The sequence below is a fragment of the Aspergillus niger genome (genome assembly GCF_000002855.4).
Source record: "Aspergillus niger supercontig An14".
NCBI lineage: Eukaryota > Fungi > Ascomycota > Eurotiomycetes > Eurotiales > Aspergillaceae > Aspergillus > Aspergillus niger.
In genome coordinates this window covers 1,322,324-1,345,572 of record NT_166529.1, presented here as the reverse complement: position 1 = coordinate 1,345,572, position 23,249 = coordinate 1,322,324, and the positions used below count along the sequence as shown (strand labels likewise).

General features: G+C 49.3%; 13 protein-coding genes across 13 annotated transcripts; 6 read left to right on the top strand and 7 right to left on the bottom strand.

Annotated features, from left to right (window-relative positions):
* Positions 1–25: 25 nt before the first annotated feature.
* On the bottom strand, positions 26–1,516 carry An14g05780 (uncharacterized protein; the record flags this gene model as incomplete). The annotated part of the gene is made up of 3 exons (XM_059744315.1): positions 26–270; positions 320–651; positions 702–1,516. 3 exons carry the CDS (start codon positions 1,514–1,516, stop codon positions 26–28), a joined length of 1,392 nt encoding a protein of 463 aa, XP_059602379.1.
* Positions 1,517–3,006: 1,490 nt separating this feature from the next.
* Positions 3,007–3,387, top strand: An14g05765 (uncharacterized protein; the record flags this gene model as incomplete). Its single annotated transcript, XM_003188849.2, has 1 exon — positions 3,007–3,387. One exon carries the CDS (start codon positions 3,007–3,009, stop codon positions 3,385–3,387), a length of 381 nt encoding a protein of 126 aa, XP_003188897.1.
* Positions 3,388–4,213: 826 nt separating this feature from the next.
* On the top strand, positions 4,214–5,281 carry An14g05760 (uncharacterized protein; the record flags this gene model as incomplete). The annotated part of the gene is made up of 6 exons (XM_001401162.3): positions 4,214–4,262; positions 4,332–4,692; positions 4,746–4,858; positions 4,915–4,937; positions 4,988–5,040; positions 5,092–5,281. 6 exons carry the CDS (start codon positions 4,214–4,216, stop codon positions 5,279–5,281), a joined length of 789 nt encoding a protein of 262 aa, XP_001401199.1.
* Positions 5,282–5,435: 154 nt separating this feature from the next.
* On the bottom strand, positions 5,436–6,813 carry An14g05750 (uncharacterized protein; the record flags this gene model as incomplete). Its single annotated transcript, XM_001401161.1, has 3 exons — positions 5,436–5,807; positions 5,858–6,493; positions 6,556–6,813. 3 exons carry the CDS (start codon positions 6,811–6,813, stop codon positions 5,436–5,438), a joined length of 1,266 nt encoding a protein of 421 aa, XP_001401198.1.
* An 81-nt stretch (positions 6,814–6,894) lies between these two features.
* Positions 6,895–8,075, top strand: An14g05740 (hypothetical protein; the record flags this gene model as incomplete). The annotated part of the gene is made up of 5 exons (XM_059744314.1): positions 6,895–6,946; positions 7,032–7,368; positions 7,469–7,547; positions 7,620–7,850; positions 7,923–8,075. The coding sequence occupies 5 exons, from the start codon at positions 6,895–6,897 to the stop codon at positions 8,073–8,075; spliced, it is 852 nt and encodes a 283-aa protein (XP_059602378.1).
* Positions 8,076–8,784: 709 nt separating this feature from the next.
* An14g05730 (uncharacterized protein) lies at positions 8,785–10,144 on the top strand (the record flags this gene model as incomplete). The annotated part of the gene is made up of 7 exons (XM_059744313.1): positions 8,785–8,839; positions 8,915–8,926; positions 8,976–8,995; positions 9,048–9,084; positions 9,134–9,201; positions 9,264–9,736; positions 9,787–10,144. 7 exons carry the CDS (start codon positions 8,785–8,787, stop codon positions 10,142–10,144), a joined length of 1,023 nt encoding a protein of 340 aa, XP_059602377.1.
* A 188-nt stretch (positions 10,145–10,332) lies between these two features.
* Positions 10,333–11,669, bottom strand: An14g05720 (hypothetical protein; the record flags this gene model as incomplete). The annotated part of the gene is made up of 7 exons (XM_059744312.1): positions 10,333–10,454; positions 10,547–10,599; positions 10,671–10,781; positions 10,828–10,978; positions 11,019–11,142; positions 11,364–11,448; positions 11,539–11,669. 7 exons carry the CDS (start codon positions 11,667–11,669, stop codon positions 10,333–10,335), a joined length of 777 nt encoding a protein of 258 aa, XP_059602376.1.
* A 591-nt stretch (positions 11,670–12,260) lies between these two features.
* On the top strand, positions 12,261–13,088 carry An14g05710 (uncharacterized protein; the record flags this gene model as incomplete). The annotated part of the gene is made up of 4 exons (XM_059744311.1): positions 12,261–12,354; positions 12,493–12,713; positions 12,792–12,966; positions 13,024–13,088. 4 exons carry the CDS (start codon positions 12,261–12,263, stop codon positions 13,086–13,088), a joined length of 555 nt encoding a protein of 184 aa, XP_059602375.1.
* A 1,226-nt stretch (positions 13,089–14,314) lies between these two features.
* On the top strand, positions 14,315–15,325 carry An14g05700 (uncharacterized protein; the record flags this gene model as incomplete). Its single annotated transcript, XM_059744310.1, has 5 exons — positions 14,315–14,386; positions 14,427–14,501; positions 14,602–14,732; positions 15,038–15,115; positions 15,211–15,325. 5 exons carry the CDS (start codon positions 14,315–14,317, stop codon positions 15,323–15,325), a joined length of 471 nt encoding a protein of 156 aa, XP_059602374.1.
* A 119-nt stretch (positions 15,326–15,444) lies between these two features.
* Positions 15,445–16,590, bottom strand: An14g05690 (uncharacterized protein; the record flags this gene model as incomplete). The annotated part of the gene is made up of 4 exons (XM_059744309.1): positions 15,445–15,678; positions 15,798–16,023; positions 16,289–16,339; positions 16,553–16,590. 4 exons carry the CDS (start codon positions 16,588–16,590, stop codon positions 15,445–15,447), a joined length of 549 nt encoding a protein of 182 aa, XP_059602373.1.
* A 2,538-nt stretch (positions 16,591–19,128) lies between these two features.
* On the bottom strand, positions 19,129–19,706 carry An14g05680 (hypothetical protein; the record flags this gene model as incomplete). Its single annotated transcript, XM_059744307.1, has 4 exons — positions 19,129–19,146; positions 19,189–19,236; positions 19,289–19,403; positions 19,468–19,706. 4 exons carry the CDS (start codon positions 19,704–19,706, stop codon positions 19,129–19,131), a joined length of 420 nt encoding a protein of 139 aa, XP_059602372.1.
* Positions 19,707–20,061: 355 nt separating this feature from the next.
* Positions 20,062–21,804, bottom strand: An14g05670 (uncharacterized protein; the record flags this gene model as incomplete). The annotated part of the gene is made up of 2 exons (XM_001401153.3): positions 20,062–20,505; positions 20,575–21,804. The coding sequence occupies 2 exons, from the start codon at positions 21,802–21,804 to the stop codon at positions 20,062–20,064; spliced, it is 1,674 nt and encodes a 557-aa protein (XP_001401190.3).
* Positions 21,805–22,373: 569 nt separating this feature from the next.
* On the bottom strand, positions 22,374–23,169 carry An14g05660 (uncharacterized protein; the record flags this gene model as incomplete). Its single annotated transcript, XM_059744306.1, has 3 exons — positions 22,374–22,478; positions 22,564–22,666; positions 23,012–23,169. 3 exons carry the CDS (start codon positions 23,167–23,169, stop codon positions 22,374–22,376), a joined length of 366 nt encoding a protein of 121 aa, XP_059602371.1.
* Positions 23,170–23,249: the final 80 nt, after the last annotated feature.

Sequence of the window (23,249 nt, the reverse complement as noted above, 5' to 3'; positions counted from 1 at the left end):
ACATACTTTTCTGATGTTAGCTGAATCACAACACCAACTCGAGGCGACTTACCGGAATGAACAAGTACGGGACCCTCCGCTCATACTCGCGCCAAGCTTCTCCATATCTTTCGCGACAACGTTCAATGTCCCGCAGGGCACGATGGATTATCATGACAGTGAAGAAGCACGAGTAGAACCAGGGAAATGGCGAGTTAAAGCCAGTAATAAGGCCCCAGGAGAAAGCGAAGAACCAGTCACAGCTGTAATGGACCTTACGTGCCATTCCATCTATACTTCATCAGCCCTGATTCGCAATACAGGAAAGAGTAAAACCTACACCACCCACTGCACAGGATGGAATCTCCTGTTTTTGTCTTGATGCAGACAGGGTTCTTAACTGATTTCCACGGTAGCTGAGGGAATGTCTTGCGGTTCACAGGCTTTCCTCTCTCCTGAGCTCGGAAGAGGTTCTTTTGACTGTTGCACGTATCCCACACCCAGTATGCGAAAATATACATCACAAATAGCACGCCCAGTGCTATAGGGTTCCACTTATAAGTTGACGGATCGTGGCTCGCCAGGTACAGGGTGCAATGGCAGTAGCTCATGGGAACACCAGCAAGATTCCAGAAAATGAGCATGAATCCCCATTTCTCATAGTACATATCCCTGTGGCAATATCAGTACTGTCGATTCGTCCGCCGCATATAGGAACATACCAGCTAGTGATGATCAGTTCTTCCCCCTTAGCGCAGGCATTCGCATACAAGAAGTGTGCCAAAAGCAGAAAGGACACTTCCCCAGAGACGAACCCATAGTCTTCCCACTGCTTCAACGCAGTTCCGAGCGTCAACAAAAACAGAATATACCAGGGTATGCGAACCTCGAAGAACATCTTCATATCAAGCCACTGAAACAAACGAGGGTTGAGCTCCGCACCCATAAAGAAATCATAAACATGGGACCCCGTCATCCGATGCTGAGCACCTCTTAGCAAGGCAGACACGTACGCAATAATTGAGACCAGAAAGCCGGAGCAAATAGCCACGGACATCAACGGACCGAATTCTTCAACGAGCGTACTCAGACGGAAAATACCAGAGAAGTGGAGGACCAACGCAGCAGCGATGGTAACATACCACGACGACGCCGCGGAGCAGTAATAATCCAGCTGCTTCCCATTCAGATGAGGAAGGCATTTTCCCTTTCCGTATACGCCCGGGAGGTACAAGTACCCGAGTCCTTCGAGGACAAGGAAGGTCCAGTATATTATCCATGCCTTGCGGTTCGGGTAGGCATGCGTGTGGGCGAGGTCAACGAGGTGGGAGAGGAAGTCGGTGATAGACTGGTTCTCATCGGGTAACGGGAGGTGGCCGTCGTACAGGGTCGCGCCTATGAACATGTAGTACATGAGAAGGGGAAACCCAAGCATCAGCATGGTAACCCCAGGGGCGCCTCCAAACTCGAATGTCGGTTTCTCATCCTCGTGGGCGTTGGATGTCCCCTCTGGGCTGCGATCCTTGGATTGCTTCATGCTGGATTGGTGGCTAGTTGTTTTAGTATTCAGTGCATGGCTTGTCTCGATAGATATCTGTCCTACCTTGTAGCTGTGCTCATAGCAGACATTATTCTCCTTGGATGGAGCTTGTGAGTTCTTCATTGATCGGGCGATCGCGGATTTTTATCAGTCCTCCAATGCTGTTCATGTTGTATACCTCCTTCGCTTCCGTGAAGCCCGCGCCCGCCGTGCTCTCCGCGGACTCCGCGGCGAGCCCGGGAATTTCGGGATTGGTTCTTCCAGGTCAACATTTGTGGTGAAGACCCCTGACAATCACGATCCATTTTGATCTAACCGAAGCCCTTGATGGGAAAGTACCAGAAAATAATTTTTAGGATTGTAATTTCTATGGTGATCAGAGAAATTTTCTGTTTTGCTGTCACTGTAAGGGTCAGCTAGGTCCGGGCGACCGCGAGGATGTGTTACTAGTAACTGCAAGAATGAAAATGGGGTGAAAGAGCCTAGGGGGCAAGATCAATCATTTCGAATACGGTGATGATGGTAAAATATGTCTCTTGAAGCATCTCTTTAGCCATGTAGGGCTATAAAGTGCCCAAGGTTCCTTTTATCGTTTTTTTTTTTGCCGTCCCTATTTCAATACAACTGCGCAATGACCTTGGGTTCCTCATTGTATATTTCGGGGGCGGATCGCTTCTACTGCGGTCTCTTAAGCTATAGTAGCAGTATCTTAACTCCTCAAAACCCTCATGCGAACTTAAATAAAAATAGATTCAAATCACACAATCCACTGTAGCGTTTAGCACTCATCTACTATTTCTCCTCCCCTCCAGCCCTACCAGGATTCGACAGACACCAGGCTGATGCGCGACCGTCACCCGCGGCGCCAAACCCGCCTCCATGATTGGCTCCCTCCCAAGCCCCGATCATCAACTCTCCTCCAACCATCAGTGTCATGTCCATCAACCAAGCTTTTATCAAGGATGCACCAAGAGCTAACCTAACGCGTAAGGCTGCGTGTGACAGAGGTGAACCCGCCTGCATATTCACGCTGCCGTCCTGCTTCTACCCACCGAATCAGCACTCCCCATGAAGCGCTCAGCAGCAACGTCCTCCCTTTGGGAGTGTAGCTCATCACCCCCCGTGCTGGGGATTGATTTTTCCTAACGCGCCTGCCTACCTGCCAACCTATGGTAGGGCTGGAGGGTCCAGTCTGTCTTTGCTAGGCAGATAGAGATATATAAGCTTGTGGGGGAAGATCTTGGCTTTCTGGATTTGTTTCTGACTTTGTCTAGCTCTGTCCTATGCCTGCCTGGCTACTACCTGCCTAATATCTATCCATCCATCTATCTATTCAAAGTCTCATACTGTCTACTGTCACTTAACTACCTCCATACCGATCTTCCTCTGCTATTATATCTCCCCACAGACAATTCCCATCACAGTTCCATACCACCACCCTATCTCCTCCATTTCCACCTCAACTAGCTCCATACCAACTCCCAAAAATGAGTATCGGCAAGATCATCGGAAAGATCATCATTATCCCCATCCTCGTCATTATCTTCATCTGCGTCTGCATCTACTTCCTCATCAAGCATCGTCGCGACCGCAAGCGCGAACGCCGCGAAGATAATCTCCGTGCCCAATACTACCGGCAACAGTTCCAGCAGCAGTACATGTATCCACATACACAGATGCAACCGCAACAACAACAGCAACAGCCGGGCACGCCGGCCCCGCCTTACTATAATCATGCTTATGCTGTGGGGCAGCAGCCCGTGGCGATGAACGAAGGAGAATATGGATACTCGGAATCGATGATGAAGAAGCCGGAGCCGGTGGTTTATCCGGTGCAGCAGCAGCATCCGGGATCGGAGGTGGTTTAGTTAGGATTGTCTTGGGTTTGATGTAAGTTTATTGTTCATTGAATAAGGGTCTTTATGTATGGATGGAAGTGCTAATGTTGGTTAGGGGCTTATAGGTGTTATACTTGTTTATTTGGCTGTTCGTTGGATACGCTTCTACGTGACTTGATACCTGTATTGTTTTTGTTGGGTGTATTTTGTTGTTTGGCTTTGGATATGGATTGGTTATGAATCATTTTATGAGTTATGATGTATGCATGGAATACAATCTGCGTTTCCTTATATATGATCGGCTGGCATAACCTCTCGTGCACCTTCCCTGACCTGCAGAAAAAAAGGAGCTTTACTGTTCTCGGACCTTTTGTGTAAGCAGTCCTGTGTACATCTAAGCAGATCGGTAAGTTTGCGTGAAGAACGATGATCATATTCAAGAGATGCATAAGCTAACATGCTCAGGCAGTTTCCCCGCAAAGCCATAGCCGGTCAAATGGGAAGCTAATGAGGGCGAAAAATACTAGTAGTCATACTAGTAGCAAATAGCGCTTCATCGACGAGAGAGACTACAGTCAACAGCATGTAGAGACGTGAATACACCAAGATAAAGGTACAATGCAGAGACTTGACATATCTATGCCACAAAGGATAATACTACTTAGTGCTGGTCCATTGGCCTGGATCCTGAATAACCGAGGCAGCCAGCCAGACAGACAATGCCTTGACCCCGCTCGAATACTGACAGGGGCGAAAGCTAGTTATATGGTCGTCCAGCACTCGCCAGCGCCCGACGAAATCTAACTCCTTTCACATCTCATTTAATAGGGAGTATTAATTACCGCAAACATCCATCATGGCCTGCAAAGTATCAGGAACGGCGTTTATCACCGGGGGTGGAAATGGTAAGTAAAAGTTTCCTCAAATAGTATGATGACCTAGCCCGATCGGGAAAATGTGCTCAGAGGCTTCAGGCATTGGCAAGACCACCGCCTTCGCGCTTGCTCAAAATGGAATCGAAGCAGTATCTCTTCTGGATGTAAACGAGTCACTCCTCCAACGCACTAAAGACGAGCTCGCTACCTCACATCCCCAAGTTGCAGTGGAACTCACGGTTGGAGACGTCTCCAAGGAGGCCTGCGTGGATGAAGCCGTGCGTCGCACTGTCGAGCGATTCGGTCGTATCGATATCTCGGTTCACTGCGCCGGAATTGTGGGGCAGCCGTCCGCGACCCATGAGCTGACGGCAGCAGAATGGCAGAGGGTGATCGATATTAACCAGACCGGGGTGCTGCTCTGCCAAAAGGCAGTGATACGCCAGATGCTGACACAGGAGTATGTTTCACTGGTCCACTTGAGGGGAAGATAGCCGGCTAAGCGTATTGCAGATCGCGCGGTTTGCGTCTCGGTCGGGGGACGATCGTGAATGTGGCTTCTATGTTTGGGGTAGTGGCTCCGGGAGGTTGGTCAGGACTGTCGGCATATACAGCCTCCAAGCATGGTAAGTGGATGCCTGGGATTGGTGGATGAATGTACCTAGATGGCTAATGGTTGCAGCTGTGGTTGCTTTCTCAAAAATGGTCTGTTGTTCATGATGATTCCCCCAGACTGCGAGACTAAGCCGGATTAGGACGCCAAAGCGTATATTCAACAGGAGATACGCATCAACGCTATCTGTCCTGGGTAGGTGACCCGTTGGTCAGCATAAGATCCACTAGTTAGCTAACGATCCAGATACACGGACACCGATATGATCCGCACATATTGGGATGCGGGATACATGGTGCCAGATTCACAGCGAGTCGCCATTGGCCGTAGGGCACAACCGGAGGAGATCGCCGATGCAGTCCTGTTTCTGGCCTCCCCGATGAGCAGCTACATGGTAGGCTCCGCCTTGGTTGTGGATGGTGGTTACACGGCTTGAGCGCCTTGAGCTCTGTGGCTTCTTGATCTACCTGCGTACAGCACTGAATTAATACCGACGTAGATCGGCCCTCTTTGACGGATGGGCCAAGTGCAAACTAAAATTCAATCAAGCTAAACAAGCATCGCAATTATGTGCATATACAAATCATCAATCATAGTCGGACCGAGACGTTTACGGACTCCTGCCCGGTCGAGTTCTGCGGAGCAGGCTCGTAGTCCACATAGTGGAATGCGCTATCCTCAAAGGGTCCATAGAATCGAGTGCGATCATAAGGCGCAAAGGGAATGCCCTTGCGCAGCCTTTCCACCAAGTCCGGGTTGCTCGTGAAGTATCGCCCATATAGCAAAGCATCGTACTTGCCAGCCTCCAGGACACCCCAGGAGTTGGTCTGGTCCCAGCCGCCAGCCGAAAAGAAGGGAGTGGAGCCGAAGATCTTGCGGAAGGAGGAGAGGTCGACACTCGAAAGGCCCCAGCTGCGGAGGAAGGCATCCTTTTCTTCGTAACTGTGAATTTGCTCGTAGCGCTGGATGAATTAGTAAGTGGGATTCAGCCGGTTATAAATCTTATGCTTACGGGCTCTACAAAGCTGACGTAGGACAGATGCGGGTGCGCCTGTTTCAGCGACTCGCACAGATACGTCCAGGTCTCCACGCGCTGTTCACCACGCGCTTGGTTGTACAGTCCAAACGGCGTGAGTCGGATCGCCAGATTCTCCTGGCCAACCGTCTGAGCCAGTTCGTCCATCAACTCCAGCACGAACCGGCAGCGCTTCTCGGGGGTGCCACCATAGTCGTCCGTCCGTCGGTTGATGTTTGAGCTCAAGAACTGCTCCGGAAGGTATCCGTTACCGGAATGTAGTTCAACGCCGTCGAAGCCAATATCCATGGCAGTCTTGGCGGCTTTACAATAGTCCTGGATGGTTTGCTTGATGTGCGCGACCGTCAATTCAATCGGCGGGTGGTCTGAGTAGCGAACGGGCTCCGAGTCTCCCACAGCGGGATGGGTGTAGCGCTCTTCGGGGTCGTCCCAGACGCTGGCGGAGGCTGAGACGGGAGGGTAGCCGGTCATCTGGGGCACTGTAGCACGGCCGGCGTGCCAGAGCTGACAGTAGATGTAGCCCCCTTGGGCGTGTACTGTATCGACGACACGCTTCCATCCGGCGGCCTGCTCTTCCGTGAAGAGACCGGAGACTCCTGGCATTCCATTGCTCTGCTTTGGTGTTAAAGAACAGACGAATGACCCATTGGAGCTGGTATTTGGGGAATATTTACCTCCAGCGATGGAGGGATGCCTTCCGAGATAATCAGCCCGCCAGGGGTTGCCCGTTGACGATAATATTCGACAACCAGATCCCCAGGGTACCAAATCCGATTGGGATTCTCGGGAGTACTGTTTGAGTTCAACGGTTCGCCCCGGTTGCGCGTCAGGGGGGCGTGTACCACCCGGTGGCTCAGAGTGAGCTTGCCATTGGCAATGGCAAGCGGCTGAAAGAGCTTAGAATCCGCTCCTTGGGCCTGGACAATGGTCATTGTGAGGATTCTCGTAAAGGTGCAATTTATGGGAAAGCTACCTGGGAAGGTAAAGACAAACGAGGGAGCCACAAGTGGACAATGGAGGAGGAACTTTCTGGCTTGACACGGGCCGTGGTGCGACAGCAAACCGGTGTTCACCATGAGGGCTACTTCTCACTATTGCTCGCTTCATTGCCTCCTCCCTCTTCTCAGTGGACTGGAACGGAGAGCAGCAGACCCATTGCCAAATGAGGGTGACAGATGGAGCCTGACAGGTTGCTGGAACCCAACCAGAGTGTCGAGGACACGAGAAATTGGATGGGAGGGACGGGCTGAACCTTGGGAAGTGGAGGTGTATCCACGAAGCCTACACAGAACCACAGATTACACCCAACTCCAGTTTAGTCATCGGTTACCTCGGGTTTCATTTTTCCCTGTTGACCCCTTGTACAACATGCAGCGCGTGGCAAACCGCGTGGGTTTCAAGCCTTTCTGCAGCCTTGCTGATCGGGCGCAGGGAAGGCGTCTTCTAGAAGCTCAGGAGAGTTTCAATAGCAGCCACCTTCGTCAAAGGTAACAACAACCTGGGGGCAATTTCTTCTTCTCAGATCACACGGGGGAGGGGAACAATGCGAGGTCAATGTGAGCCATCATATCGGCCAGGAAATAATAGGGATGGAAGCCATCCGACGCTCCACTCGACACACAGCAAGCGAAAGTCAAAATTCTTCATCGCGGCGCTTGGCGTTTACGTTAGAGACTTTAGAGACTTTTAGGGCACACGCTAAACAACGGGTCGGTCTCGCAAGTCGGTCTTCCGGAAGAACAACCCCCGTCAAGGCCAACAACGAGCCGGTCAAGCTTGTGAATTAAGGGGATCCATTCTGCCAGGGTTGACTGGCTCCATGACAGTTTGCCGGAGCCCGCGGCATCACAGGCTTTTCACAGACGCTGCTTCCCAACCCACTTTCCAGCGTTCTCCTTTATGCCGAATACCCTATTGCGGTTTGGCTCGGACACGGCGATCACTAATCCCTCACTCGGGTCCTTGGCGGGTGATTCTGCAGCACCATGACAGATAGTGCGTGGTTGCCACAGCCTATATGCAGCCAGGATCTGGTGCATAGGTAGTGCGAGGAGCTATTGGAACGAGCGCCCGGGGAGGAAGCAATAATCGGCGATGGTTATTACTCCTGGTTATCTCCATTGTTCGTTCGAGATATTTCCGACGCCCTGCAGCCATGTCTCCGCGGCTAGCCCGGAGGGGAGGAGGGATTTGAGAATCAATTATCCAATAGTAATTATGAAAAATATTGGCATTGCAGATGGACACCCCCGTCGAACCCCAGTTTCGGCGTCGAAATGAGACACTCTTAGCTACTGGGATCCGCCTACGGGTGTCAATTTTTCAGAACCATGGTCCACGGACGCCGCCGCCGCAACACCACTGAGTGTATTTGGCACGATACTACATATCTAGACTAGACCACGATCGCGTGCGACGCCCCAGTGGCAAGCAGCCACGCCGATCCAATGCAAGGTGCATCTTTGCTTCTCCCTGTCCATCATCTCCCAAAACAGGTAGACGTTATGACCTCTGGGGCCTATCACGATCGATCCGCTCGGATACTCCATGGTCGCCTCCCAGTCCGACTGCATCGGGGAGTTGCTGTATCCCTTTAAGGTTTTTCTATCTACACCTGGGCGGGACGATCGTGACCCAGTGCCATTGAAGTCATTTCTCGGATTGTTACTCCCAGCTTCCGACCCAAAGTTGAGAGCCTCTCTAGGCGACTTCATGGGCCTATCATAGACGGCGCAGCGCCAGCTTGACCCCGGGCGACGACACTGTGCGCATTGACAGACCAAGCGCCTCTAACTTGAACCTATTTATAAATGTTTGTGGACTCCCCACGGTCGTCGGGGTCAGTGTCTTGCTCCATGTTGTTTCTTCCTGCTTGAAGAGGCTGCATTGACCACTGGCACGCCATGACTGTCAGTCATCCCAAAGATGTTTTGAACACCATCAATTTCGTCACACAATGTTTGTGCATACCGATCATTACTATCTTCGTTCTCTTGCGTTTCTCTATTCGTATTTACTACAAACAGTTCGTAGGCGTGGAAGACTGTATGTCTGCTTGACTTCTCTTTCTAGAAAACACTGCTAACTCTCCCAGGGTCATGTCTTACAGCATGGGTGCGTTTGAGACTGCAGGTCCCTTCATAGGGCGATTTACTGACAATTGCAGGTTCTGTTTATGGGATACTGTGGCATTGCCATTGCCGGTATGTATCGCTTTTACCTCTCCAGCAGCTCCAACTAACTTGACTCTAGTGGGTCACTATGGCGGGGGTTACCACATCGATGATGTCTCTGAAGCACACCAGGTTCTCTTTCGCAAGGTATGAAAGCTCAGTTACCAGAAGGGGGATAAGTAGCATCAGCTAATTGAGGATCAAACCAGTTCTGTTACATCGCCACCGTTCTTTACTGCCCCATGGCACTCTTCGTCAAGATCGCACTCCTTTCTATCCTCATTCGCATCTTCAATCCTTACCGTTCCAAAATTTACTTCATCTACGGCCTTCTTGGCTGTCTCTGCATATACTACATTGTCGCCGAGATCGTCAAGATTCGCATGTGCGACCCGGTTCCGGCATACTGGACGCAGGATCCAAAGGCACGTTGTCTCAATCAACGGGCCGCCCTGATTGCCGACTCTGTCATCAGTGTGGTGACCGACTTTATCATCTTGATTTTACCTCTTCCCCTCACCTGGTCGCTGCAGATGTCCCGGAATAAGAAGTTGCGGGTCATCGGCATGTTGTCGGCGGGTGGTCTGGCCACGGCCTTCAGTTTGTACCGGCTGGTTCTGGTCTTGCGTGACGGTAGTTCCAGGGACCAGACTATTGTCTTTATGATCGTGATTCTGTCAGGGTAAGTTGTTTTTGGGAATAATCAACGTCACAGACTAACCCCCCAATTAGAAACGCCGAAGGAGGCGTGGCCATGATCTGTGCTTGTCTGCCCACGGTCAACATCCTCATCAACAAACTCCGCAAGAAGGAGTACAGCTCTCAACGCTATTACGAACCGGAGTCCTCTGTCAACCTTAGCAAACTCAAAGGAAGCAACAAGCGATTCTCCCTCGGTAATTCCCGTCGCGCCGATGGCACCGAGTCCGCCTCCGACCAGTCACATCTGATTACATTTGCAGGGACGGTCGATATGGCAGGCGGTAATGACACTGGAGGTATTCACAAGACGGTGGACGTGTCACAGACGATAGAGATGGTGGCCGATGGTGATAGTCATGAAAGCCACCATCATGGCAGTTTTCACTAATGATTGTATACCCTGGGTGGGCGGCTTTGTGTTTTTCTGGCTGTATGGTGTTCGGTTAATGACTTCGCCCGAACTATGGTTTAGCGATAGACTACACTCTTTAATATTTCCTTTTCTAATGAATTTCTATTCATGCAACAATGACTGCCTGTGAATGATTCCCGCCTTTATCGCCAACAACGAAAGAACTAATATAGATGCCGAGCCATGAAACGATGAAGCCTAATGATCCATCTCGCTAGTGCATACATTGACTTGGCAGATTCACCCCTGAATCCTTCCATTCCATTCCGCCAAGACACCAATTCAACTGTGATATTCAACCACAGATAATTAACATCTTGCTCGCACATTTATTTAATTAATTCACCCCCGTAGAAATAGCCCTTATAGAAACCCGACCTTCCTCCCACATCCATCCCATCTTTCTGCTCTTCTCTCCATCATCCCATTTCCTATATATAAGAGACAATCACGCACAAAAACCCACTCAAGGGCATCATGACTTGACACATCCATTATATACCTTTCTTTGCGTGCCCTATGGAACTGTCTCCGCAAGAAAACCTGCCCCGAATTCTCGCCATAATGCCTAGCGACTCCAATGAGGACTAGGGTTAGAGGATGCAAGTATAGCCTTTCTCTACGTCACAGCCAGAATTTAAGCTCGGAGACGAAACTACGTATTCTGGTAATTGAATATGTCATCTATGGGTAGAGTGATATCGCCTTTCTCTTCGTTGTGAGCCGTGTGGTGGTTGTCGATTGGGGAAGTGGGATGTCTCCGGGCTCTGCTGTAACATGCCTGCATGCTGGTGAGTTGGCCAGATCCTCCTGATAACTAATTGACCTTTTGGAGGTTCCTAACACGAACTGTCATATAGTATATGCCCCTGCAGCGCATCATATTGCCTGAGGATCAGAATAGGGTGGGCCCCTAGGCTTCGGAAACTCCCAGATACCGTGCTTGTCGCGGCTGTTACCGTTATATTATATTCCTAATCGAAATTCGGTGACAATATATGTTCGGCTCAAGCATATACCACGCAGCTGAAAATCTCCAATGGATCTTTGGCATAGGAGGCAAGTTTAAACTTTAATTCTAGCCAACGGTCGAAGAAAACAAACGCATCCGCAAAAGGAACGACTCGACGCCGAACAATGCCAATTTGACAATGGAGACAAAGCATGAAAGAACTCAGACATTGTCAAAATGAACCACAGCCTCGTGGGATGTTCTGTGGAACCATGATGGAACCCTGACAGCCCGTGTGCTTGGTCTGGGTTGATGAGTACTACAAGTACTCCTAGTATGCAACTAGGAGTCCATCGGAAGAGAACAACCGAAAGGAAGAAACTCGTACTTCTATATATATTGCGCCGAGGACAGAAACCGTTGGTTTAGATCCAGAATGGCGTGCATCATATCACATTTATCAGAACGATACGCTGATGGGACGGGAGCTAACCCCTGAGACTCATCGACGAAGCTATTACCTTTACCCTTTACAGCGAAATATGGCATGATATATAGATACTATCCTCTCGGTCAAACAGGAACGTCCTATACTAATGTCAGGTCCATATTGGCATAATCTGTGGAGCGTCAATGACATCCGTAACCGGGTGCCTGGTTGCGGATGTCGAGATGTACAATGAGAGAGTGCTTGGACATATGAGTGAAGGAATGGGCACTGGTTTGGCAACTTTGTCACTCTGATTTGCAGTACTACCTCAGTTGAACTAAGATGGTTCGATATTAGCTCAAAATACGTTCCACATATCCTACCCCCATGTGGCTAGAAGAATTGCGCATTCCTTGTGGTTTTCGAAAGACCACACCACAATCCCGCGCCATTCGCCGCGATCGATCATGCCTATCAACCCATCGGTCGGTGTATATAACAGGTCGAGCAAAAGCCACACAGCGTGCAGAATCAATTGTGGTTTACCGGATCAGTGGGAGATATGGTCCCGCCAGTTCCACTGTCTTCTATCACATGAAGGGTCAACATACACATGACTGAACATGACACTGTATATGAAGAGGAAATTTCGTATATCAGATAAAGCTACGCTTACGATTCCGGTCTGGATATGGAAGTGCGGGGAAACTATGGCCAGATACGACTTTTACATGATGTCTGCCATGTTTCTGGGATCATGGCACACAGGTTCTTGGCCTAGACAATGTGAACATCTGGGCGCAGGTAAATGGAGACAGAAATGAACAGCAAAGCCGAAGAACATTGTCGAACATGAACAGCCTTGATCTGACACATCTGGCTTGAACATCATGTTGCAATCGCCATCTGCATCGCTCTTAAATTGATGCACTCGAATTCCAGCGGGAAAAATCAAGAGGAAGCGTGCAGGGCCCTGCAATATCAGAGACATCAACCAACCAAAGATTAAGGGAATGCGAGTGTCTACAATTTTACGCTTCTGGCAGCCTGTTGCCATCTATGCTATCAAGGAGTTTTCTAAGAATCCTATGCTCTGTTGTTGTGTGTTGGCAGATGTCATGGGCCGTGGAAAAACTTGGACTCTTACTGGTTATTTAGTGGATGTATGTCCCTATTTTTTTATGATCCCTGAGGAAAACTTCCCCAGATCTCCTCTTTCCCACCGCTAATATCTATCTTAGCATGCCACATATGAACCGGATAAGCCAACCCTAATCATCTGTCCACCACATCTCGTGTGGCAGTGGGCTAGTGAGATTAAGAAGTTCACATCGAAGTTGAAGATTCTTGTGTACTTCGGAGATGCAAGGGAAGAGCCCCCAGTCCCGGTACAAGCATTGAAAACGTTGAGCAGCAGTGAGAGACTCTTTGGCTGCCACCTACCTATTAAATGGATCTACCTACTCTCTACAGGAATATCCGACAGGCTGCATCTTACCCAGGGTGATATAATATTAGACACAGCTTGGTGGAGCTAAAAGTCTTTCAGAGCGCGACTGGGGCCTGTTGATGACACATCGTGAATGGACAGATCATGGCGGTCTACATGTCATGAGACACAGCATACAGCAAGCACATCTTACCGTCGCACGAACAATTTGAAAGTTTCCAGACATGTGAACATTTCCACTTACAATGGGCGACAAGACTATGGAAAGGGCCATTCAGAGTCCACGGAGGGTATGATAATCATACGAACCTACTTCGTTGTCTCTGCAAGAGATAGCCAGCTTTACAAGATATATGCTATACTGACATCCACCTTTGAGGTGGTTCGTCATCAATCGCAGTTATCGAATCCTCAACATAGAGGGACAGAAGGGTATACTGCGTCTACCTGGCCATCAAGGTGATGGTTCCCTTTTACATGCAGTTCACAAGCCTAACCTTCATCGAGGTTCTCTCGCGCGCTATGCGAAGATACTCGTGCGTGAGATCAGCGCATGATGCCGCTTCCCAGCTCTACGGTGGTGAAGTTCAGGTCATGTTCCATTGATTTCATGCAAGAATGGCGGCCATGCTATGATTTCTCATGATTTACCGAGTACCGTCGAAGAGCACTGATATCCTTATATATAAGAATGGTCAATCTGCCAGGGCTCCTCGGGAAAAGGACTATATCAGTCTGCCTCGAGCAGCTCCTGAAAATGCTTATCGCTGTTCTCAGTTAGTCGTTCGCTCCTCGGCATAGAGAGACTTTTCATGCTACGCATGTGCGGCGTCGCCTACTGTCTCGTTGTCTATGCTTGCGCGTCGCTTGACAGGCTCACCTTCGCAAATTGACTTGTTTCCCAGATGAAACTGTCTTCTTGACCACGAACGAAAGACTAAGCATGACACATCGGACATATTAATGGCCTATCTACCAAGGAGAGAGAGATAATTGACCAATATACACATGATCTTCCGGCTATAACCAAAACAAAAAACCTACCGCTAATTGAGGAGCATGATTGATGTTGATGTCCAGTAATGAAGCCGAAAGACCATCTGCAGCTGGCACAATGCAAACAAAAGCAGCGGGAATACCACAAGAAGGGAGAAAGGCTAAAAGCGAAATCATATAGTTGCCAGCTACGGGGTTATGCAAGGATACTCTGATGATGGATCTTGATCAAGGGGGAGAAGAAAGAAAGAACAGATATGATTGTACTAACCCTGAGAAAAACCGACCAATCTCCGTGGACATCCCGAACAACATAATATGCCAATGAAAGATTCACGGCAACTTACATGTCGATTAAATTCATGGATTAGATTGCAATTGGAATATCGGGTCTCTTTCAGCAGAATACCGATCTTTCTTGTTCCCGAAGGCTGGGATATACTATTCTGACACTCTCACAAGGAAGAAGCCTATTGTTCCCAGTGGTACTAAACCTCGATGCAATGTCATTCACCTACCCATTGGTCTAATTCACGAACTTACCCATGCTCAGCATGTAGTTGTACTGCCAATTGCCGGTATATATCCTTACACTATGTTTGCAGAGGTACCTCGTGCAACATTACCTCTATGGCATTAAGAGAAGCTGTCCCGCTAGGAACTCTGGTAGCAAGTGCAGCGGTTGCACAGATGCACATGATTTTATGGATGCAAGGATGGAGAATGCGAAGGAGTTGTTTGCACAATGTACGATGGTCAAGCGTTAAGAAAGATACTCTTACTTGTTCTGTATGCCCTGCCTCCGCACCGTGAACACGAATTTCGACACTGTATTGGAATGTCACATTCTACATTACCCCATAACACGACAGCATTTTATTTCACAAGTGGGCTGGAAGTATATGTTCGCTGTTCTATTGAAGTACAGTCAACTGCTCTAGCTTTGTCAACAATGGGACGATGAGAAGTCATATTGCTACTTGATATTCAAGGACTAGACACAAATTGTATCTTATATCCAATTTTTCTCTATCCAAGAAGGCAAAAGGTATTGGACAGTTGTCCTTCCCGCATTGAAGGGTCATGGATTATACCTGATATCCATACTTCGGCAATGAGGTCCACCTCGGGGACGCAGTTGGATAATGTTGCATGCAGGCATGAACAACGATAGTTGTTAATGAGTTTACTTATCAGCGTTATCCCTCTTGGAGCGCCACTGAGGACGATAGTGGCGTAATGACCGGGTTGGGAGTGTTGTCTGGATGCACTTTAGCAGCATTCAAGGATAGAGCAAATTGGAATGACGATGACGGCATTCCGGGGTAGTATAATGTGTGTTTGAAGGAGGACTCAGAATTGTTGTAATGAGGGATGGTGTCTGAAGGGGATTATCGCATGTTGGGTGATTTCGTCCGTATCTTTTTTGATTAATCTGGGGAGTTAGTTCACGAGGCGAATGTACTGTCATACAGTGTGATAAGGATGTGGAAAAGAGAGATGAACGTACCAATGAATAGCATTGCCTTTCCTTCGATGATTATTTCAACTCCTCTGGGAGTGTTTCGGTCAAATGGATCAACTATCCTTTTCTCCATCAAACTCAGTGAGTCACTTATCTTTCCGAGAGAGTCATATCCGCGGTTGTCCCTCACACACTCGTAACAAGTAGCACTGCCGTCCTAAACTCTCCATTGGCAAAGTATGAGTAACAAGTGGCGACAAGCGCCCACAGTAAAGCCAAGGGAGGTCACAAAACGAGTGGTAGCAGCCGCAGATGGTATCATCACTAGCTAGACACGGCACGTATCTGGTTCTTGTCCCTGTCCATTGGCCGCCACCCCTCTTTTCTTCCGGTTTCATCGAGTTTGTATTGGACAAAAAGATTATAGAAGCTTTCTGGGCAGACATGGGAAGGTTTATGGTGTGGGAAGGATGCACCTTCGAGGTAATCATCGGCAACGTTGGGAAGATCTTCGTAGTAAATGGGCGGGTGGATTGATTTTACCACACCAGGAAGATACAGCCTTGTTTGTTTCCCGCCCTGTGAGTGGCAGATAGATTGTATTGACCAGTAATAATATCCCATGGACGGCGCTTTCTCTTTCAGGTAAATAATCGCAGGTGCAGATATACTCATCCCTACTACTTATGAGTAGTATAGCCTCACCTATGCGACAAATAAGTGTCCAGAATGGAGACATGCTCAAGACGTTACGCTAGATGCAACGTAATTAGGTAAGCACTTCCACTGGAAACGTCTTGATCAGCAATCAAAAGATTATTTCTGACCTCTTGAAGGCACCCACACGGTAACCTAAGCGCGGAATATCCCCCGAAGATCTAGTAATCCAGTAACAAAAGTATGTGAAGATGACCATATCCTTCCGATTCCGACTCCGTTCCCACACTCCGGAGTCTAGCCTAGTGGCTATATTGTTTGCTATATTGAAAAATGTCAAATGAAAAACGAAAAGTTTAAATAATTGGATCAGATATAGACGAGGGTTGCGTACTTCGTGTTGGGCTCTCTGACGACAAGGCTGGATTTCTTACCCTCGGGAGAAGTTGGAGCCGACAGGATTCATATCCATGGCTCGTTAGGATAATATCGGATCCTCCCAGTGCTTTTGGTATGAGTGGGGGTTTGTGATGGGTTATGATGATGGATGGGGGTATAAGTTATGCAGGACTTTTGGTAGTTGCAGAAGAAGAGGGAGGGTGGACTGTTATTTTTGATCGTGCGTGATTAGATCCTTTTGGTGAGATCCTGCTCCTTTGATGAGGTGGATGGGGAGGAAGTACTATACGGATGTTGTTGTCTGCGTGAGCTACAGTAGTAGTATACGTTAACAATGTAATTACAAAGAGCAGAAGCACAAGCAGGAGGAATGAAACAGGGTCCAACCACATGAAGATCAACAATCCCAATCCCCGATAACGTAGACCCCCAATTAATCTACCTTGTGAGAGACATCCCAAAGTTTATTCATCTTACGCTTCCTTCATCCTCTTACTCATGATAAACAATGAAATTATCTAACAAGATCCATCAAAGCACATGACATTAGTGAGGACTCTTATGATGCTCGGTACGTTGGCCTTTTTTTTTTTTTTTTTTTTTTTTTTTTTCTTTTCTTTCTTTCCCTCTTTTTCTTCCTTTCCGTGTGGGCCAGGCTCCAGCAAGAGTGAGAGAAGATCGTGCTATACACGAGGAAAATCCTCAATTCCTCCGACAATTCCCCCCTCTCGCTATTCCTTTTCTTCAGAGGATGTCTCACTCATCCCGGCCCGCTCCTTGCCGGTCTCTTTACCGGCTTGGCTTAACACGCGGCTTATTCTATCCTCGCTGACTTGCCAGCCTCGTTCTGCACATTACAGATCGAGGCATCGGTTCCGTAGTAGTCAATTAATGAGACAGATTATACATAGAGCCTAAGGAAAGACAATGGCATGACAATAGTAGAGTCCATTATTCCCCAAGGGTGCCTACCTAGTCATAGTCCTCCATTCACTTCCCTACCTAGTCCTAGTTGACCCCGATGATGAATGCCTAGCTCCGCGGACCTTGTCTGTTTGCCATTTATATTTCTCGGCATATAAGCAACTGATAGATAAAACCCAGACACGGGATTAATTTATGAGATGCATGCAGACAGATGATGGTAATTGATTTGATAAGATGGGTGCAGGAAATTTAGGCGAGATAGCGATAGTAACAACTAGCGAAGGAAAGAGTAAATGAAGGATGTACTGCAGACTGCAGGTGCAGAAAGTTCACCAAGACGGAGAAATTATATCCATCCTACTAGTAGTACACCTACTACTCGCGGTGCAAGTTTGGGAGGTAGGACTAACTACTAGTAACTGGCACTGCATAATCCTCCGTCCGCGTGGATCTCCCTTTTCCACTGCAGAAGAGCTTGGCATCAGCGATCATTGTTCCATCGGCATATGATCAGTCCCGGTTCAGTGAGGGTTCATTGCATTTCAGTTCGGTTGGATCGGTTGGACTGGGTCTCGTCAAACCGTCTTTTCTAACTGGGATATGATCATCGTCGTGACCATCGTTAGTCGTCACCATCATCTGGTTAACCACCGGAGTCCCGAGACTCCCGAATCCGATCCAAATAGGTAGAAATGATTCTGGGCAAAGTGTTAGCTAGCAGTCCATAAGCTGAGTGGGTGGGAGAGAGAGAGCAGTGACGAGAACTGGATCCTACTGCCTAGTGCTAGTATCATTCATCCCCACCCCACTTCGCCGAGACCCAACTGCATAAACAGGAAGTAGTATCTCACCAAGTAGTGAAGATAATATAGATTAAAAGCCAAGTGTGTCGTCAGGCCTAGGCGCGAAACACACCCTCCCCTCCTCCTCCTCCTCCCCCCCTCCTTTGTCTCCTCTCCTGCCAACGTCTTGGCATCAGCATTCAAAAGAGGAATACATACGTATACACATGCTCCACTCTTAACTTAGCGATCTTATAGTAATCCTCTACTTACCTAGCGGACGGACTATGCCCAGACCATCTCCTCTTCACCAAGACCTCTCCCAAGACTTCTCTCTCTGTAACCCAAGAAAAGCACCCAGCACGGCAGCACACCATCAAACAATGGTCATTCAGCGTATAGCCAAGTACTCGGCACAGGAGACGAGCGGCGGGGGTGGAAAGGTTCAGTGTAATATCGGCAAACTCGCAGCCAAGCGCAGCATATTCCCATCTTGGAGGAGCGAGGCACGGAGGGGGCCGGATTCGCCTTCGCTTTGCTGCCTTTCCTTTCTTGGTCGGAATAAAAGACTGACGGAGGAGGGCAAGTTAGATTGACCTACAGGGCTTGGCGGCGCTTATCGAGATTAGGTTTCATCCTTTCTACCCCTCTTCTGTCTTTGATTATTGTCTTCTATCCTCTTTTTGCGCGGCTGTTGAATTTAGTGAATAGGTTGATGGGTGTATGCGTATGAGTGGGGGTTGTGGAAATAACCACCCCCAAAAGAACATCATTATAGCTGTTGCGATGGTGTACACCATCAAGGTGGCACCTGGTGATGAACAAGAAGAAAATAAAAAATAGCACACAGTGGGATAATATCTCTCCCCTCCCCCACTCCTATCCTCATCGCCAACAACTCGTTAGTATGAAAACAACGGCTAGTACTAGAAAGATACTTACTACTACTAGATACTACTTACTACTCGGCGAGACCAATCCACCACCCAGGAGATGTTAACCAACTCGTCCTAGCCCGTCGACACTACTGCATCTCCTGCATACAAACGATTGGCCACGAACCTCGGAGGAGATAGCTGCGATCGACACGAGAGGTACAAAAAAACCCCCCAAGTAAATCCCACGGGTGGATGCCGGACCCCCGCCGGAGGTTACCATCCGCGGGAAGGCTAGCAAGCTGGTCAGAACTAAGGAGCACTAACGAGGTACCGTATCGGCTCGCTGAACCTATCCTCACTAACCTGCCTGGACCCTGTTCGCCGTCCGGTCGCGATTCCTCGTCTTCCAGCCTGTCTGCCTGCCTGCCTGCCTGCCTGACGGCCTGCATGTTCGTCGTGAGTCGAGGCCTCGGCATCGCCGTGTGTCCGGATTTTGGCGTCTCAGCCAGCCAAGCCCAGCCCCAGGTCCAGTTCTCACTCATACATGCGCCCAACAGTTTTTGTTTGGCTGATTTCAATCTATCCCTTTTTGATCCGTGCATGTCGGCACGGGCTCTGCAGTCACCGTTAGTTTGGCCACAATGGGGCTATCATCAAAATCCGGCGACGGCTAAAGACGTGATGCGATCTATCAATGTCGAGATCCCCCACGGAATTGGGTTCCGATTTCGGGACGGGTTCAACAACAGAACAAGAAACAACACTGAGAATCATAATCATAAAGCCTTGCAATCAGGATCTAGTCTCTACTCTCTAGCGGATACAAAACTAATACATCCCACGATGATCGTAGTCTTCGTGAGAAGAACAGGGTATTTTGGAAACAGGAAAATCATGCAAAAAGAAATTCATCCGTGACGATCATAATCGCCCTATCGCGGGGCCCACCGGTCCACCTCAGCCATATGAAGCTCCATTGAGCTTGGCACACGCCAGAATCATGCGTGTGATGGGAAGCAATAACGTAACACTTACACTGCCAACCTCTTCCAGCACCAGCAGCTGTTGTAGGGTCCGCAGGGCTGGCAGCATGCTGCCATCCACGCCCCGCGCCCACGACCGCTGCGTCTGTGCGCGGGCTATCATCCACTCCCCCTCGCTGCGTGCTCGCCACATTTCCTCCGGCGCCGGCAACGGCAGCTGAAGAAGGATCGCGCTATCTAGCGGGTCAATGTTGATCCCGTTGTAACGGCGGGCCCGTCCTGCTAATGTTCGGATTATATTGGCGAAGAAAATATTACGTCGCAGGGATTCGGCGAATTTCCATCGGCGCCAATCTGTTTCATCTTCATGGGGGGTGCGAAGAACGTCCTCATGAAGTTTGTAGACCCGCTGCGTCATCTAGGGCCACTCAGGTCAGCTCAAATCATAGGGTGGGGCGTAGGGCAATCGGAGTGGGGGGAAACATACCCTCAAGAGAATGTCAACAGGAGTCTCGGTATGCCCTTGATCGCCTGCAAAGTTTGGGAGCTTGCTGAAGCCGGTGGTGGCGAAGTTATCGCCGAAAATGCTCAGGATCTGTTGAACACAGACAGCATGAAGCGCTACCACGCAGCCTTCTGCTGCTGCGAGCCGCTCCCCATCGTGCATTGACAAATCAAATGTATCACAAGCCTCCAGATAACTAGCATAGGATGATATCGAACTCAGAGTAGTGCTAATTGGCTGGCCCAACGATTGCATCGCATACCCTTGTAGCTCGTGGTGTAGGAAAGGCGAGTAGAACTGTCTCTGCAGTGCCAGCCCGGGGTACTCACGTAACAAGCTGAACAGCTCTTGATAGAGATCACCGATGTCACCCGGGCTATGATGACTTGTTTTGGGCAGGAAGTTTTGGCCGAACCCCGATCCGGACCGGCTATCTGTGTACGTGCCGAATCGCCAAGTTTCGTGGTCTTCATCGGTGGACGCCATGTTATCGGGCCAGAAATTATCGAAATAGCCAGGGGATACCGATGACATACTCAGTCCGCCTCCCGTAGCATAAGAGTCGCCCGGGAGAGTAGCCGGGGTAGGAGGTACCATGGTCACTGGAGAGGACCCCATCGTCGGTGGTATATACATAGCTGGCGAACAACTGTCAAGCGACCCGGAAAAGAACTCCTCCAGCCCAAGGGTTTCGGGCCGTTCATGGAGATCCTCTTGCCAGGGCGGGGAGTTCATCAACGAGACATCTTGCATGGGAAACATAGTACTCTCGTTAACGGTTTGGAACGCAAGTTCGGCATTTGTTGGAGTTTCGGGACTCCAGGAGGAGCCCGAAACATCATTTACTTCGTCGGCAGTAGACGGGGTGTCGAACGGATATGTGGGAAGGGCCCATGTCGTGCCACCAGGTATTATACCGGCGCAGACCGAAACTGAGTGAAGGGAGCCGGAAGACGTAACAATATTATCTTGAGCATCATCAAGATTGGGAGCTTGAACAGGAATAGAAGACTGCGGATACACGCAAGGCCGTCGGCTTTGGATACATCGGCTACAGGAGGGCCGGGTCATGGAACACCGCAGCTTCTTCTGCGCACAGGCGTCGCAGGATTTGCGCTTGGACTGGCGTTCCTGGCCAATGTTCTTAATACAACGGCGACGGTGCCGGTCCCGCAGATCAACTATTATCTTGTTAACCACACATGTGTGCATTAAGTGGCCGTCTCTCTGAGAATGATCAAGGGAGCCAGTAGTCATGGAGAAAATGTGTCAACACTGTGCAACCATAAAGAAAAGAGTAGCCTACGTCGACTGTATGTCTTGTTGCAGATTCCGCACCGGTATTCCCCCTCCGCAGTGGGTTGCGATGGGGGAGGCGGCAGCTGGTGGCAGTTGCTCTGGGGATGGCCATTCCGAGTGCCTGACTTCTTGGATTCTGTCCCTGAGATGCCATTGTTCGTCGATGAGGTCTCAGACACAGTATGTGTCTGGTCACTCAGTGTAATGGTCATAGCGGGCATAGCTTGACTAGCCGCACTCAGTGAAAGCAAGCAGCTCAGTTGTTCGAGGATGAATCAGAGAAGAAGCAGAATGGAAATGAGTGGCGTTTGGGAGGAAGCTGTATAAGATATAGCTGTATTGAGGCAGTATGAATAGTAGGATCAGAGAAGAGGGAAAGGCACCGAGGGGACGCCGTCGATAAGTACAACCTCCGGGCCACCCATCTCGGATCCGGGGCGAATGTTGAGGGGAAGCAATAGGCCAGATTAGTCAAGTCTCGCTCAAGCTGCCCTATCGACCGATCGGGAAGCAAATGGAAGGATCCTGATCCTTTTGTTTTGGTACATCTGACCCGACTCGAGGGGGGTGAATATCCCCCGTTCGGCCTGCAGACTGCGGAACCCCCCCGAAACCGTAGCTTGTAGCTTAGTCTGCGTAATATTAGCATGGGATGGATTTAATCAGATTCACCCGGCCTAACGAAGGTAACTCTAGTTCCTGCTGAGATAATTGCTCGACAAATGGGGGGCTGTATGAGCTCCTGCATGGCTTAATCTGAAGTTGCCCTGCATCCCTGATATTTTTTCAGCCCGCGGAGGCTGCTCCACCAACCACGGAGCGCGTGCCTCCTTCTCGGCTCCATAGTCCCTCGATAGGATGAATGTCTTGGATTCGATCTCCCGTTTGAGAATCCAGAACGCAACGCCACGCCAGGCGGCGATCGACCAAGTCCAAGCCATCCGCGTTAGGCAAGATAAATAAAATAATATAATCCGCCCAGTCATGGAACCGCAATGGTCGTCAGCTAGTGCGGATTGATCATCACATTGCAGCGGATTTATTTTTTTATTTTTATTTTTATTTTTATTTTTATTTTTTTTTTTCAACATTATTCGGATGTAACCGCAGAAAGCCACACGTCCTTTTGCCAGTGGGCATAATTCCACGGCCACCAACCCTGATTGCCATTCCGCTTATTAACGGACTTAGCGCTCCCACCCGGATCCCATCTGGCTGTCTGACGGTTGGCATGTCCCCCATCCCGTATACCTCGCCACACCCTAATTCTCTAGGCATCTGTTAGACCGACCATCGTTTCACACCTGTCGTTGGTCAGCTCGGCGTATCAGGAGGCCTCTTCTATGCACAGTGTTTGC